Genomic DNA, 18,335 nt, shown 5'->3' on the forward strand with positions numbered 1-18,335 from the left:
GATGAGGGCTGCAAGGGGATGATAGGAATATTTGGGGCTGCAAAATGATGATGGGGCTGCTACGGTAAAGGAACTGCTGTGGGTGATTGTTACAGTAGCGATACAGTGTCCAGAAAGTGTGTGGGAGCCCTTTTAGAGCCCTTATGTTTTGTGGCCCTGTGTGGGAGTCAGGCAATTACAGTACCGTACCGTAGTGTGTTACTTTGATTTGTTGTCTGCCTTTCTGCTGAACGGTCTACCGTAAAGTACCGTACTGGTATGTTAAAAAATGTTAATTTTTTTGTTAAAAAAAAAATGTCAATCTTTTTTCTTGAGAGAATAAAACCTCCCATCCCCCTCCGAAAATAAGACATGGTGCAACTTTCGGGGCAAAAATTAATATAAGACGGTGTCTTATTTTCGGGGAAACAGGGTAGCATCTCCATTTTTAGGGATCTTAGGCTGGATGAGGGCCTATTTTTGGTGCGCCGAGCTGACATTTTTATTGATACTATTTTGGGGTAAATACTATGTTTTTATCGCCCATTGTTGCATTTTATCACAATGTTGCGGGGTACCAAAAAAAGTCATTCTGGCTTTTGAATTTTTTTCTTGCTGTTCGTTTAATGATTGGATTAATTATTTTTACATTTTGATAGATAGGTAGTTTATGAACACAGCGATACCAAGTATGTGTATTTTTCATACTTTTTTATTGTTTTATTTTGAATTGGGCAAAAGGGGTTAATTGAATATATTTTTTATATTTAAAAAAAAAAAAAATTCTATTTTTAACTTGCTTCAGTAGTCTCCTTGAAGCTGCTACATTTTGATTGCTTGTGCTACACATAGCAAGGTTGCAGCCCTGCTATGTGTAGCAAAATTCTCATCTGCTATGAACGCCGGCCATACTGCACATGGCCTAACTGAGAAATCAGCGTTTGAATTGATATGCAAATGAGCCTGTAATTTTGAAGCCTCTGTCACTCAAGCTCTATTCCCCACCCAGCACTGTTTTCGCCTGCCTGACTGACTGTTCCTTTGACTGAAGTCACAACATAGAGGCTGTCAGTCAAGCAGAAGAAGGTGGTGCTGGGTGGGAATAGAGCTGGAGTGACGGAGGCCTCAGATCTAACAAGCAAGATCTTGATTCTAGTCCAACAAAATTGAGGTTATGGAGTGACCAGCCCAATCCCCAGACCTTAATCAGATAGAACACTGGTAGGGTGACATTAAAAATGGTATTTCTTAGGCAACAAATGCCACAAAATTGTGGGATGTAGTCCAAGCATCCTGGGCTGGAGTAACAGTTGACAGGTGCCAGAAGTTGTTTGACCCTATACAACATAGATGTGAAGCAATTCTAAAAAACTGTGGGTATACAACTAAATATTAGGTTGGTGATTCACAGGAATGCTAAATCCTCCAAAACAATAGTACATATAGTGAGTTTGTAAAAACAAATGCAGACACTGCAATTTTTTAGAACAGCCCAATGTTCATTTTTTGTTGTTTTCTGTAAAGTAGTTAAAAATTCTATACATTTCTCTTAATGTTTTTAATTAGAAAACAGTGTGCAATGTTCACAATGCATGCAAATAAAAACTAGTATAAAGATTTTGTGATTAACTCATGTTTTTGGGCACAGAGTTATTATTTTGAACACTACTGTAGGTGTACATGGATGCTGTAGATACAAAGCTACTGTATTTGGCAGATTATAAGATGCACCGGATTATAAAATGCTCCCCAAATTTTGGGGAGGAATTTTTTTTTTTATAAAATGGTGGTGCGTCTTATAATCCACTTTTATGGTAGCTTACCTGGGTGTGTGTGGGGGGATTGGCAGTTAGGCATTGTCCCAGGTGGCAGGGTTGCTGCTGCAGGAAGATGGCAGGAGATGCTGCATGCCCCAAGCTAGCAGGAGGTGGTATTCGGCAGAGGTAGGAGTGAGGCGATGCTGCGGGAGCAGGCTGGTAGGTGGTGGTGGAGGTGGTGTTTAGCGGTACTGGAGCTCCGGCCACATTTTGTGAAAGCCCAGCGACATCACACTATCAATGTTTTTTAATGCAGTGAACGCCAAGAAAATGGTCATTGGAGGCGGCACGTTCGCAATTGATATCTCAGGAGCCAAGATATTGGGAGACGAGATATCGGTTCCAAGATCTTCATTTGCGAATGCGTTGCCTCCTGTGGCCATTTTCCCAGAGTCCACTGCATTGAAAAGCATGGAAAGTTTGGGAGCTCCGGGCTTTCACAAATTGTCGGTGAAGCCCCAGCACCGCAGAACACCACCTCCTACCAGTATGAGGCCCACAGCATCACCCCACTCCTGCCACCACTACCATAAGTTTCGTGCAACAGCGACCCTGGGACGCAGCTGGTAAGCTACATTCAGATTATAAGACACACCCCCATATCCCCCCAAATTTGGTGAAAAAAGTGCATCTTATAATCCAAAAAAAAAGTTAAATTTCAAAGTTACTTTATTTTTTTACTGTAGATGCACTGGCAGCATAAAAGATGCTCTAAATAGATTGTCTGGCTCATGAAAATTTTTTACAAAAGGCTCAGAATGGGTTAAAAAAAATCAGTGAAGCAATACTAAACTACCATCCACCGCTGCTCCTACTCTGATCTAAACATATCATCTTATGCAACCAATATTGTAGTTTCAGAGTCATAGCTCAGGAATGGATGAAGACTTTGTATCTTGGAGAGTATTCTCAAGGAAACGGCCAAAATCGGTTGAAAGTAAAGATCTGCATTTAGCCATAAGCAGAGCGGAAACATTTCCATCAAACAGTAATAAAGGTATTATATTTACTTATTCTAGTGCATTATTTAAATGAGGAGTTGGTCGTATGTTGGTAAAAAGAGTTGTCCTATAAAGTACTGGAGGTACACAAATGTGTATGAAGTGACAGATCGTAGATTTAGTGTTATTCGTTGTCACTTTAAAGAGAACCTGTCGGCACAATTTTGCAATTTAAAGTAAATACATAGCCATAATGGGGCTGTAATACAGATTACATAGATACATTTGGTCAAGAAATTCACTTTGTGGTTCTTCTTTAATCAGCATTTTATGTTTTTGGGTAATGAGATTTTGGTGCACAGGGGCCGGACTGTGCATTATGTCTTCTCCTTCTTCCCCACCTACTCCGCCTGCCTCCGTTCTTTGAATAACAGGTCACTGCCTCCTATTTGAAATTTCGTATCAGCTCCATCATTGTGCTGTTTGACATCTCATCTGAATGATTTTTTTTTAGAGATGTCATTGAACCGAGATCTCAATCTGCGGGAATGAAGAACAGCCAGGAAATCAATCTACCACAATGGTGAGGCTGGCGAAAAATTTCAAACTGGAGGCATGTCACTGAAAAACCATTGAACAGGGCATGAGAACAGTGTAGCTCTGTGCCATGGACATCTTGTGTTAGGTACATGCAGAAACTGTACTTATTTATTGGCCTTATCTTTAGCTATTTTGACAAAAAAGAGAGTAAGCTGGGGTTATTAAGATGGCTAGTAGTTGGCGGCACTATATTGCAAAAGGAGGGTGCTTGGTATATTACCTGTTTTACACGTTCCCATATTAAATTCAGTCCCTGGCCCCGTGGATCACTTTACTAAGTGATGGTAAGTAAATATTTTTCTTGTGGTACATGAATTGTTGTTAATTTAATTAGCTATCATTAATGGATGTAAATGTAATAATTCTTACCGGTCTTACATGGCCTAGCTGTAATTCACTTGCGTTATGACACTAGTGTGTCTGAAGTTCCGGTGAAGAAGCATAGAACTACACGGGAATATGAATGGGAAAAGCTCTTAAGTGGCATTTTATTCACACCATAAATCACAGACAAGTCACCCAGCGAGAGTGAGTCAGAGAAGAATTAGATACCAACTGAGCAACTGTTCTCCTCCTACTCCTTATGTGTCATCATGAGATGCCGTCTGTCTTTGATGTGTCTGCTGTTCTCTTTTGTAGGCCCATAAATATCAAGTGCTCTTCTGTAGACTGAGTGCTGTTTCTCACTGAGCCAAGCCATTGTCGGCCTATTTCAGCAGATGCTCTTTGTACTACCGTGATTTAGTCTACTTGAAAGATAGGACACACTGTGACTTCTCGATTACTTATTTACCCACATATAGAAATGATCCCATTGCCTTATTATACATCCATATTATACAAGCCGCTATCACTGTTTATTGTGAGAAAAACAGATAACAGTTTACAAATGTTTATTATATCGATTTGCAAATGAAAATGACTAGTCCTTAAAAATGTATTATGGTACCAGTTTAAAAGCACACAATTTTTTTTGCTATATTCTTTGGCCTCCATATTTTCATTGTAGTGTTATGTAATCTTGCTGTTTTTTGTGTTGGTATAACAGTTACTCTTTTTTTATTTCCATAATGTCCAGAGAATGCCCTCAGCAAAGTGTGATGCCCCAACACAGTATGATGTCCCCACAATGCCCCAACATAGTATGATGTTCCCATAGTTCTCTCACTCAAAATGATGCCCACACAGTTCCCCCATATGATGCCCCCACCCCAGTTTCCATACGGACAGTGTTATGCCCCTACAGCCCCTCCCCATGCTCCCATGGTTACCACAGACATACATTAAGTCCTCAGCTTGCCCACCACAAGTACTGGCTAACAATGTATATAAAAAATTACTCACCTAGTCCCCTCGATCCCTCTATGCGCTGCTCTAGTCTGTGCTGATTTTGATTTGAGGCAGGCGCACGCGATCTACTGATGTCATTGTGCCTGTTGCACTGACATTTACAGGCTGAATGGAAGATCGGACAGCTGACGGTTTCCTGTTCTACCACTGTGCTCATCTTTATTTTCATCCTGATTATTCACATAAGGGCTAATACCCATCAAAGTGAATAAAATCTGTCCGATGTTGTTCATGAAAAGTCGATTGAGTGTCATGCGAGTATCGTGTGAGTGTCATGGAAGTACAATGCAACTTTTCTCACCTAGCGTCCATATAACATGCGTATAATATGCGTATGCAATGCGATTTTTAACTTTAGCTTTTACATACTGTAATTCTCTGTCATTTAAAGATAGTTTTCACAGTAAATATTCTTCACTACATACATAGCTGCAAATATGTGAGTGACATATATAATTAGTACAGTGCATATGTAGCTTACTGTACATGTATTTAATTAATAAATTAATAAATTACAGAAAAAAATGGCGTGGCGTGTGATCTCCTGAAATTGTGTTAACCTTCAGAGGGAAGGCAAAGAGTTGGGGGCAGAGGTTTATAGCCTGGGAAGGGGGTAATAAACATGGAGCTTCCCAGGCTATTAGTATCAGCTCACAGCTGTATACTTCGCCTTTACTGGTTATTAAAATGGGAGACCCCCCAAAAAATGACCTAGTGTCCACCTATAATTAATAACCAGCAAAGACTAGGCAGACAGCTGTGGGCTTATATTAATAGGCTAGGAAGGGAACATGAATATTGGTTCCCTCCCAGACTAAAAACATCAGCTTTCAGAAATGGCACATCCATAAGATGGCGCTTGACCTCACTCTTCCCGCTTGTCATGTGGTGGTGGCAAGTGGGGTAATAAGGTTGGGGTTGATGACAACTTTGTATTGGCACTTGACACCAAGCTCAGGGGTTAGTAATGGAGAAGCACCCCAATACTAACCTCATAGTCATATTGTAAACCACCATATCCCTCACCTCACTTAGCCTTCTTTGTCCGCTTTTCCTCTGCTGGTTGACATAATTTCGGGGGAATTCATGCCACTTTTTTCTGTAATTTATTGATTTATGAATTAAATGCATGTACAGTAAGCTACACAAGCACTGTATTAATTATATGTGTATATATATATATATATATATATATATATATATATATATATATATATATATATATATATAGCACTCACGTATTTGTAGCTAATTATTCTATGTATATATATATATATATATATATATATATATATATATCTATTGTATTCTGACAGGTCACGCTGTGATTTTACTGTACTCTGCTGATGAAGTGTTGGATTTTCTGGGAGATGGTTGCATAAAAATGGGATGGCACACACATGGTCGGTGTGCTGTGCGATTTTTTTTTTTCTTGCACCCAATGACTTGCATTGCCAAGTCTCATCCGATATATGAGGCAAATCGCAGCATGCTGTGATTTTTTTCTCAGTCTGATTTGAGCAGAGAAAAAATAGTGAATGAGTAGGGAATCATAGAATAACATTAGGTAGAGTGCAGTCTAATTTTTTTTATCGGATTGCACTCATACATTTTTCTCACAAATGAGTATGAGCCCTAAAGTTGAAATGAGGACGCCGGGTGGGGTGTGGGCGGTGTCAGGCTCCCTCAACTCATCTCATTAGCAGTATGCCACTGCTCCTTGGCAATAGTAGCACTGTTGTTTTAGGGCTCATACTCACCTGCGAGAAACTCGGACGAGTCTCGCATGTTAATATCCGGCGCTTCTGCCGGCATTCAGGAGTGGAGCGTGCGGCTGCATGTATTCCTATGCGGCTGCACACTCCGCTCCTGAGTGCCAGGTGCAGGGCCGGGTATTAAGATGCGAGACTCACCCGAGTTTCTCGCAGGTGAGTATGAGCCCTTATAGTGGTAAGGTAACTCCCTCTATAAGCCTCTCGGCACCCTGCCTCATGATTGTGAGATGTAAGTGGTTTGCTATGGATGCCGTGAGCCTAAAGCCTCACCCCCCCATTCACATATGATACCTGTTGGCTTACAGCTATCTCTCCTGAGTCGTTTATAGACAGGAACAACTTCTTTCCTGGAAAACAAAAGAATCACAATCGGCAGTCCAATGTGACGCATCCTTCTTTCTATGGTGGCCACCATACACATTAAACAGTGTTTGTCCAAATGTAGTAGAAATTTAATTTCAGGCAAAATCTTCAATGAAAACCTCTCACATTAAAAATGATGCCCAATCTGCAGGTACCATGAAATGGATCACATGAAGCTAAGCAGATTGATTTATAGTTATAGTAAGTGTGAAAAATAAGTATAGCTCGTGTTTTATTCATTTGTATATCTAATTATTCAGGCTTTTCAGACAAGTGGGTGGTCCTATTCAGTGACTGACAGTTATTTATGTGTGTATACTGTAGGGTGGCTGTTATACACATAGTGGATGGAAAATAAACCTAGAGCCGTGATGGCAAATCTTTTAGAGACCGAGTGCCCAAACTGCAATCCAAAGCCCACTTATTTTTTGCAAAGTGCCCTGAATACTGAGGTTTTAGATGAGAAAGACAATTCGTTCATTAGCATGCTATAGACTCAATATCAAAGAGCTTGTAAGCACTGCACTCCAAGCCTAACATACTAGCCACCAATTTTAGTCAAGGTCTGTTCTTGAGAATGGAGAGGATTTGTATTCAAAAGTAAAATTGTAAAGTTGCTTGTTTTTACAACCTCTTTGCAATTGTAACCCTTTATTTTGATGAGACCAAACCCTTTAAGGCAGGGATGTCAATCTCAAATACACAGAGGACCAAAGTTAAAAGCTTGCAAAAAGTTGCAAGCCAACCTTGATATTTGTTAAAAAAATGTCTACAATTGAGGAAGATTTTCCTTATCAAATAAAACGATGAACTTTTGGAATTATAGTGGAATAATATAATATGTTATGTAACAGCAGTAAAAAGCATATGGCTCAATAGCCTAATTTACATATTTAATAACAAAGGATAAAAAACCCTTGAATAAAACAGATAATAAAGTATGATGCAAACAAAAGTGCTCCCAAACACAGTATGATTCCCCCACAGTGAACTCCTCCACACGCACAATATGATTACCCTACTGTCCCCTCCCCTCAGTTCCCCAACAAAGAATGGTGACCCCATCACAGTTTGATTCTCCAGCTGTAATCTCCCCACACAGCCCTCTATACTGTATAATGGACGCATAAAGTCCTCCATACAGTACCATGGCTCCACATAGATCTCCATAAAATATAATGGCTCCACATAGTCCTCCATACAGTGTAATGCCCCCCCCCACGTAGTCCTGCATAAAGTGTAATGGGCCCCACATAGTGCTCCATGCAGTATAATAGCCCCACATGATGCTCCAAACTATAAAATGGCCCCACATAGTGCTCCATACTGCCGCCCCCTGACGAAGCCGACGCGAAACGCGCGTTGGGGCAACGGTGTGGTCTGGTCCTGTTGCCAGCGTGTGGGTAAGAATCCGGGGTGGGGAATTCATGGCCTAATTAGTGCGATATGAGTCAGTGTACAGGACTCATGATACTTTTCTATTTTGTTCCATATGCCCCCCATTTTTATACCTGCGCTATACTCTGCACTATGCAGGTGATTTTTATGTATATGGCATCAGCCTGAGCGCTGCACTGTTTTTTGTCTGTGCTACCTTCCATCTTTAACTATCTTGACTTTTACTACAGTGTACTGTTATATGTTGTTAGTATTTATTGGTATTCTTTGTAATTGAATAAAATATCATGTTAACCCTTTTTTTGGACATGAACTCCGTTTTTTTCTGTTCTATTATATTGGCTTTGGGAGTGTCCTTATTTCATTAAATTTGTCTTCCTGGTAGACTCCCCCACTGTGGTTGTGAGTATGTGGAAGAATTCTTTAATATTTTTTTCTTTCATTTTGGGTTTGTTCTATTATAGTGCTCCATACTGTATAATGGCCCCACACAATGCTCCATATAGTATAATGGCCTCACATAATGCTCCATACAGTATAATGGCCTCACATAAAAACATATATACTTGTGTATAAGCTGACCTGAGTAAAAGCTGAGGCATCTAATTTTGCCACGAAAAACTAGGAAAACGCATTAACTCGAGTAAAAGCCGGGTATGCATTGTCCCCTAATCCCTATTCTGGTATGCATGGTTCCTCATCCCCATCCTTGTCTGCATGGCTCCTTATCCCCATCCTTGTCTGCATGGCTTCTTATCCCCATCCTTGTATGCATGGCTCCTTATCCCCGTCCTTGCATGCATGGCTCCTCATCCCTGTCCTGGTATGCATGGCCCCGTATCCCCATCCTTGTCTGCATGCCTCCTTATCCCCATCCTTGTATGCATGGTTCCTCATCCCTATCCTTGTATGTATGGCCCCCATGAGAAAAAAAAATCCTACTTACCTTCCATGTGCGCCCTCGCAGCATCTTGTTCCTGTGCCAGCAGCACCTGCGGCCGAGCGATCACGTGTCCCCGCTCATTAAAGTAATGAATATTTACCTCTCTCCACACCTATGAGAGTGAATAGAGGTAAAAATTTATTACATTAATGAGCGGGCACCCGTGATAGCCCGGCAGCTGCTGGAAGCCGGTGACTGCTGCTGACACTGTGCGCGCTATAAGAGAAATTAATATTCACTGCCAGTGCAGTGAAAATTCATTTCTATTTAGCAGTGGGCACAGGCTTTAGCCGCAGCTGCCGGCTCATGCGTCCTGTGACCCATTGCTCTGCCACTCCCCCGCCGTCTTCTGGGACAATGACTCGTGTATATGCCGAGGGGGGGCGTTTTCAGCACCAAAAAATGTGCTGAAAACTCGGCTTATACATGAGCATATATGGTAACTACTCACTTATGCCATTCCAATGCTGATCTGGTCTCTTCATATATTACAAACCTACCTGTGGGCACTAGCGTCGCCACTCTCCTCAGCCCGCACGCAGACTGATGCGTGATCTGATGGGACGGTGCACATGCAGAGGAGAGTTGCCACAGTGCTATTGATTAGGAAGATGGTGAGGGGGCTGAGAAGAGTGGTGGCGGCACTAGTCCTGAGAAGATGGTGCGCGTGCCCGCCGGGAGGGCTCTTCATGCCCCTTCTGGCATGCGTGCCATAGGTTCGCCGACACTGACCTAGAGTAATGCTAGGACACTAATGCTAGGACAAAAATTGGTTAATTGGCCATGACAAGTTGATTATGAGCAGTTGAACTGCTGCTCACCATATCTCCACCCTTGGGTGTGGTTCACTTTGTAAAATGAGACCTGTTTGTCTCACACATGTCTATGTGTGTATAGAGGTGTGCAGATCTCCTGGATTGAGTGCCTTTGCTGAAGACTAAAGGTACCTTCACACTAAACAACTTTCCAACGAGAACGACAACGATCCGTGACGTTGCAGCATCCTGGATAGCGATCTCGTTGTGTTTGACACGCAGCAGTGATCTGGATCCCGCTGTGATATCACTGGTCGGAGCTAGAAGTCCAGAACTTTATTTGGTCGTCAGATCGGCGTGTATCGTCGTGTTTGACAGCAAAAGCAACGATGCCAGCAATGTTTCTTCATGGAGCGAACTGGAGCGAACAACCAGCGAGAACGATAAGTACGTCACTGGATCGTTCCTGAATCGTTCTGCTGTTGCCGGTGTCTGACGTCTCCAAGCGACCTAAACAGCGACGCTGCAGCGATCGGCTCGTTGTCTATATCGCTGCAGCGTCGCTTAATGTGACGGTACCTTAAGAAGCTGGACTCTAAGCTAGGCAGGCTCACCAACTCTATTGTATGGATTTGTTACTTTATGTTTCACTTGATGCCTGGCAAAGGCTGTATTTAAGTTTTTCTGTGATGTTGTTTATGAGGACTGAACTTTAAATAGAAACGGTTCCTGTGATACCTCAGATCGCTCCCAGATGAGTAGCATTGTTCCAATACTTAAAAAAAAAAAGGCTTTCAGTCACCGATTAGGACCGTCCACTTGACTGGAAAGCCCCGAATGTGCAGAGATTTCAATAAATATAACATCGGTTATACTGAATCTATCTGCCCAGGTTCTCATGCTCCATATCATGCTGCCTGCAGATTGAACTGTAATTTCATAGTGACAGGGTCCCTTTCTTCTTTATGCAAATATAGCATTCTGTTCTTCTGCAATCTTTCTCCAATAATAGATAAGACACATTGCTGCAATCCAATAATATATTGTCCTTATTAATTTAGAGCAAATTGTGGATTAAAGAGGATCAAATAATAAACTAACTGATAATTCAGTCGGATTAGCTAGAATTGGCAAGTACTGTAATTTCATGATTACCATTTTAGGATTATATAAATAATATGCAACTTTTGTTTCTTCAATTTTAGTATAATCAGGGCTGAAACAAAGTGTAGGCACCACTGACGGGGACCCCGGAAGGGACGCAATTTGAAAGGAATAGCAGCTGAGTGAACCCTGATTGCCAGAGACAGACCAGTAAGGACTTATGCAGACAAGCATACAAATCGGACATGTGCTGTCTGATTTCTAATCGCATAATACACGGACAGCACACTGACCCATAATATTCAATAGGGCTGTTCAGATGAGCAAATTTTTTGTGGTCCGACTGTCCATGAGAAAATAATCGCAGCATGCACTATTTTTTTCCAAGTCTCGGATGAGACTCACCGATTCAAGTCTATGGGTGCCTAAAAAACAGATCCCACAAAGAACATCCAAGTGGCATCTGATTTTTACAGATACATTTCTATTATAAACCTATTAAACTGTTTTTGATCTTGTACATTTTTAAATGTAGATGTATGAAAACAGTTCAGACACGATCATCAAACAGATGTAAAAAGCAGACACACGGATGGCACATGTTTGAGAATCGGTTGAAAATTTGTTGAAAATCGTCTGAGTTTTCTGGATGAAACTCGGACGATTTCTCATACCAGCACTCCTTATTAGTACAGTTGTCAGAGTAGTAGTTTAGAGCTGGCACATGGCACAGACTGACAGCTGCGCTGCTTGCTTGTCAATCTGAGTCTGAGGCTGCATTCTCTCCGTCCTGGTGGAGGGAATCCGTCTACGTGTCCCACAGTGCAGCAATCAGTCTGCCTGCAGTGCTAGCACTCTACTACTACTGACTCCTAAATAACAACTTATAAGACTAAACACCATGGTAACTCATAATATGACAAAAATCTGTACCATAGGTGAAAAAGGACCAACAAGACCTATCATCAAGATAAGCACATTACACAAGAGGGAAACGATGAAAAATGGTCACACACAATAAATAGAAATGCTATAACCTTTATTAATACCAAACCACAATATTAAAACCAGGTGAGCGGAGGGAAGGTAGTAAAGCACAGAAAACACTGTTATGAAGTTAACAGGAAGGGCGCCACCAGAGATAACAGTCCTACAGGCTTATACATTATCAGAGTAAACAAATAAGCAAAAATAGGAAACAAATAGTAAAAAACTAAATAAACCAAAATAATAACTTGATCCTACTGCAGTCAGGGATACCAAGCCAAGTACCAACTGTTTCACATATAAGATAGGTGAGTGCAAGAACCGCTATAATGCTATCCTAATTGAAATCCCATACCTATCAAACCGACACAGTAGATATTAGTAAAGCAAGGTACCCACCGCACAGAGGACTGTAGTACTGGAGGCGCGCTTCCACCCCTTCGGGGTGGAAGCGCGCCTCCAGTACTACAGTCCTCTGTGCGGTGGGTACCTTGCTTTACTAATATCTACTGTGTCGGTTTGATAGGTATGGGATTTCAATTAGGATAGCATTATAGCGGTTCTTGCACTCACCTATCTTATATGTGAAACAGTTGGTACTTGGCTTGGTATCCCTGACTGCAGTAGGATCAAGTTATTATTTTGGTTTATTTAGTTTTTTACTATTTGTTTCCTATTTTTGCTTATTTGTTTACTCTGATAATGTATAAGCCTGTAGGACTGTTATCTCTGGTGGCGCCCTTCCTGTTAACTTCATAACAGTGTTTTCTGTGCTTTACTACCTTCCCTCCGCTCACCTGGTTTTAATATTGTGGTTTGGTATTAATAAAGGTTATAGCATTTCTATTTATTGTGTGTGACCATTTTTCATCGTTTCCCTCTTGTGTAATGTACTACTGACTCCTGTTCTGACTGTGAATGCTGGGTGGCTGAGTAGTTAATGGTCTCACCCTGTTAATATGGAAGCACGTGGCGGCCTGCGTCTGAACTCAGTCAGTGCCACCTAGCACAATAAATAGGTAGCAACAGCTGACACTTAACTTAAGCATTATTTAATGCTGACTCTTGACTGACAGGGGTACACGGTCTGTTCCTCACTGATAGAGATAAGTGGCAGTGCGACAGGAGTATGTCTAGCGCAAGGAGTAAGCAGCATTGTCCACCTCTTCAGCAAAGAATTAGGGAGCACTGACTCCTGACGGGTGGGGGTAGGCAGCAGGCAGTGGCAGGACTTAGACCTACCTAGTGCGAGGGAAGCGGCAGCACTGACTCCTGACAGGTAGGAGTAAACAGCAGGCAGTGGTAGAACTCAGAGCTACCAAGTGCGAGGGAATCGACAGCACTCGCCACTTATATCTATATACAGTGTCTATGTCTGTGACAGCTCTGTCAGCACAAAATACTCTGGGGCCAAATACCCAGTGTCAAACCCGACTATAATAGTAAATTTCTGAAAAGTTCTCTTTTTTTTTTTAATTCATCTGTGTCACGGGTTTACCACGACAGAGAAGAGCCAGAAGACCCCAGCGTCTGATTTCTCCTACTCCTGCACTGATCAGAAGCACTTCACCCTCATATTAAATGGTGCAGGTTTATTTTAGCAGTGCAGGGGTTAATCTGCTCAGTTGAGAGCTCCTGAATGCTTTTTTTGCATTAAGGCTCAGCTGTTCACTGTTAGCCACTCCCATCTCCTATATCATCGGGGCCCTGGCTAGCACTCATTGTCAAAGCTAGCTTATGCTGCATGGCTGGAAGTTGTTGGTGGTTATTATTGGAGAAAGCATTTGGTGGATTTATCTGTGACTGTTGTTTGGTTTTGAATGTGTGATAATTCCCTTTCTTCTCCTACTTTTTTTTTAACCCCATCCTCCACTCCCCGGTGCATCCCTCTGTTATTTGTGTGTGTATGTTTGGTATTTTCCTTCATCCCTGTTTGTATTACCCTGTTAGTCTGGTTGGTGTATTACGGTACAGTACAACTTCCCTCTTCACTGGGTGGGGGAAGGTTACAGACTGAGGGCAGATTCTGGAGCTGAGGCAAAGTACGTGGCCTCAGCATCTTCACCATCAGAAGTAATCCGAGGAAAAAGGCGAGCTAGTGCAGCCTTAGCGTTAGGGATAAGGAAGAGGCCCTTGGTCCTCGGGCACCCGACAACAGAGTCGAGACAATCTGATACTAAGATTACTCTTATAGATGCCTTTTAGCAGATGGGGTAGTATTAGACTAGATCTGCGGCATTGCTCTAGTGGCATTGCTAAATGGAGAGGTCATGACTTATAGGTATCATTCAGACATCTGTTTTTCACATGTCCTTTTCTGTTCTTGCTTTTCATGTAGCCATTAAAGTCTATAAGTCTATGAAGCTGTTTACATGTCCATGTTCTTTTGCGGAAAGACTGTTCACACAAGAAAAAAAAGGAGACTTTTTTTTGTTTTGTTTTTTTTAATCCAACTCATAGATCAAGCTCCTCAAGTCTAAGGGTCTGTGAATAACTTGGACACCATACTGTTTGCATCCTACTTGCATACTGTTTGGTGAAGCTTGAAACACCTCCCATCATTTTTTTTTTTTGCGTACAAGAAATACTGATTGAGCTCTGATAATAAAAACTGGCACACTGACCAAACAGTGATGAAAATCTGATCCAGCATACTGATAAAAATCGGTCTGTTATTTTTCACTTAGGAGAGAAAAAAATGGTTGTCTGATTGAGGACTAACAGGGCTCTTCTCCTCTGCACATGTTTTGTACAGACAATGAAAGTAGCAAACATCACAGAGTTTATTTGCCATTAAATTAGCATCAGCAGCACAGGATTGATATGTAAATCCCTAATTACAGGAGTTACAATTTTTGCATACTGGTTCAAAAGTGCAACTGCATTGAAGACCTTCAACACGATAATATTAGCATGTGGAAAGAAAGAAACTAAATTCACTCTCATGTGGGTTAGAGGAAAGAGCTCACAGTGGTTATGTAATCTCTCGCCCTGACTTGACATCAGTTTGCCATGAAATACCATAAATAAATCAAGACTGGTAAATCAGAAGGGGTTAAAAAGCAGGATATGAAGGGGGTAGATGATAGAGAGAACGGAGAAAATGAAGAACATCAAGTGAACTGACTGCATCTAGTAGAACCAACCATCTTTTTTGGATGCATATAAGATATTTAGGCATGAACCCATCAGTCATGTGAAGAACAATTAAATCGTAATTAAATCGTAAATCATTATGTGTATTTAACAACTTCAGGCTCTCCTCTTGTAAGTCTAACTTTTTGAGCGCTAGATTTTTCCCTTAGGGTGCAGTCAGACGGCTGTATTACTTGCTCGAGGATCGTATTGCAATCCTCAGACTGGCTGTCCACTCTCCTGACATGAGCATGACAGCTTGTATTTCTATATAAGGGCTCAGACTCATCTGCAAGAAAACAGACAAGCGCAATCCGAAAAAAAGTCAGATTGCACTCTGAATAATGTTAATCTATTAGTTACAGCTCATCTGCTATCTTTTTTCTCAGCTGAAATCTGACAGAGAAATAAATCGCTGCATGCTGCTATTTGCCACGTATTTCGGACTAAGCTCGCCGATACGTCAATGGGTGTGATAAAAAAATCGCAAGGCACTCAGACCATGCGAGTGCCGTCCAATTTTTACACACCCATGTCTTTGAAAAGCCAGAAATTCAGCCATCCGCGTACAGTAAAATCACAGCATGACCCAATAGAATAGATAGAATACATACAGTGTATACACATAGAATAGATAGATATAAAGATCAGTCACATATATAATTAGTACAGTGCATGTGCAGCTTACTGTACATACAGTAAATATAATTAATAAATGATTATTTTTCTGAAAAAATGGCATGGGCTGTTGTGTAATTTTCATGACCAGCAAAAGGAAAGCCAACAGCTGGGGGCAGATGTTTATAGCCTGGGAAGGGGTTAATACCCATGGAGCTTCCCATGCTCTTAACATCAGCTCACAGCTGTATACTTAGCCTTTACTGGCTATTAAAATGGGACAACCCCCAAAAAAATTACATAGGGTCCCCCTATAATTAATAACCATCAAAGGCTAGGCAGACAGCTATGGGCTGATATTAATAGCCTAGGAAGGGGCCATGGATATTTGCCTCCCCAAGGCTAAAAACATCAGTGCAATTCTGGCACTTAGCCTCGCTCTTCCCACTTGCCCTGGTGCAGTGGCAAGTGGGGTGATAGTTGGGGGGGTTTATGACACTGTTAAATTGTCATGTGACATCAAGCAAGAGGTTAGTAATGGAGAGGAATCTATAAAATGCCCCCATTACTATCCCCATAGTCATATTGTATAAACACACACACACCCAGAATAAAGTCCTTTAATCTAAAGAAAGACAAAGACTCCTTTAATCAATCTTAATTAAACCGTACTCATATCATCGCCCTTTCGAGTAAAGCCATTCTCCCCTGTAAAAGAATTAAAATAAAAAACAACCATATTCCTCACCTGTCCACTGAGAAGATAATAATTAATTTGTCCCGCAACGGGTCTAGCTATGCTAGATCTAGATTGTTGGCTGCATTGTTGCATGATGCGAGTATGCAGCCTGCCATCCAGCAGATACACTGAACTCCGTGTGCTATCTTTGCTCACTCAGTGTCTTGCAGTGAACTCGTATGACCTGACTGATGTCACCACGAGCATGAGAAAGTTCACACGCTCGCTGTGCTGTCAGAAAGGCCCTGGGAGTTCACAGCCAATGGACTTACTTCACCTAACTGACATCAGCGCAAGCGCCGTTAAAAATTTTCCTACCGCACTCGTCCTGACGTCAGCTGTCATGTGTCGTAAAAGATGCAGGCTCAAGCCCTCCTGTGCGTAGCACAAGCGATCAGAAGATTGTAGCTTCAAGTCACCTAAGGAGACTATTGAAGCAATTCACAAGTAAAAATGTAAAAGTAAAAAACTAAGCTCTCAGATCCTGAAAAATGGGAGACACTACAGGTCTCAGAAAATGACGCTTTTTTTTTTTTTTTTTTTTTACAAACTTTGGATTTTTTTTTCACCACTTATATAAAAAAGAAACTATATATGTTTGGTATCTGCAAACTCGTAATGAACTGGAGAATCATATTGGCTGGTCAGTTTTAACATTTAATGAACATGGTAAAAAAAATCAATTGTGGAATTGCACTTTTTGTGCAATTTCACGGCACTTGGATTTTTTTTCCATTTCCCAGTACACTATATGGTAAAACCAATGATTTTGTTCAAAAGTAAAACATGTCCCGCAAAAAAACAAGCCCTCACACGGCCATTTTGACCAGTTTGAAACAGTTTTGTGCACATCTAAAAGAAGGACACCGCTGAACAGAAGCCAGACAGAGTCCAGAGTAACGCTGCTGCCTCATTATGGTGAATGGATCCGTTGAGTGTTTCATCTGAATCACGTAATTCGGAGAACGCAGGATAAATGTGATTCAAAATGTTGTGTAAAATGTTCCCCATAAAACCTTCAACTCAATCCACAAAAAAGCAAGTTCCCACTCAGGTCTGTCATCTGTCATTGGAAAACATAAATTTAATGGTTTAGTGATATAGAGGTTTCCACGTTATTGGTAACACAAACACACTGGAAAAGCGCTATGGCTCCTCACCATCCAAAAGAAATCCAGGAAATTTTGCTCTCCTAAATCCAAACACTGGAAAACACCCATGGAGTCTAAATCATCACTACACCTGTAGAGGGATGTAATTTTCAAAATGGGGTCACTTAAGGGGTGATTCTGCTCTTCTGATACTTAGGGGCACTAAGTCCACAAACTATTCTAGGAAAGTCTGTGCTCCAAGAGTCAAATAGCGCTCCTTCCCTCTTGAGTTTTGCGTGTGGTTTATCAGTACTGTACAGTCACATATGGTTTTTACATGTACCCATTTCTCCACGTGAAAATGTCAAATCTGGGGCTAAAACAAAATTTTTGTGGTAAAAATGTAATTATTTTTTCTTCACTGCCCAATGGTATAAAATTCTGTGACACAATTGTAGTGTCAATATGATCACTTAGATGAATTAATTGAGTTGTGTAGTTTCTAAAATGGGGTCACGAATGGGGGTTCTACGGTTCTGGCACCTCTGGGCTCTGCCAGTGTGACATGGAACCCTCGAACCATTCTAGCAAAATCTCAACTCCTATATGGCGCTTCTTCCCTACTGAGCTTTGATCACATATGGGTTATCTGCATACTCAACAACATCAAATTGCGCCATTAAGTTTCTCCTAATATCTCTTTTGAAAATTAAAAACTTGCCAAAGCAACATTTTACTGG

At 41.3% G+C, this 18,335-nt stretch overlaps 1 protein-coding gene across 1 annotated transcript in view; it reads left to right on the top strand.

Annotated features, from left to right (window-relative positions):
• The window catches only part of LOC143817701 (uncharacterized), a 385,700-nt gene that overhangs the window by 52,480 nt on the left and 314,885 nt on the right, over positions 1 to 18,335 (top strand). The window contains exon 8 of the mRNA XM_077299189.1: positions 2,652 to 2,793. Within this exon, the coding sequence (XP_077155304.1) occupies positions 2,652 to 2,793 (142 nt within the window). The remainder of the gene's footprint in view (positions 1 to 2,651; positions 2,794 to 18,335) is intronic.

Source organism: Ranitomeya variabilis, chromosome 3 (genome assembly GCF_051348905.1).
Source record: "Ranitomeya variabilis isolate aRanVar5 chromosome 3, aRanVar5.hap1, whole genome shotgun sequence".
In the NCBI taxonomy this organism is placed as follows: domain Eukaryota; kingdom Metazoa; phylum Chordata; class Amphibia; order Anura; family Dendrobatidae; genus Ranitomeya; species Ranitomeya variabilis.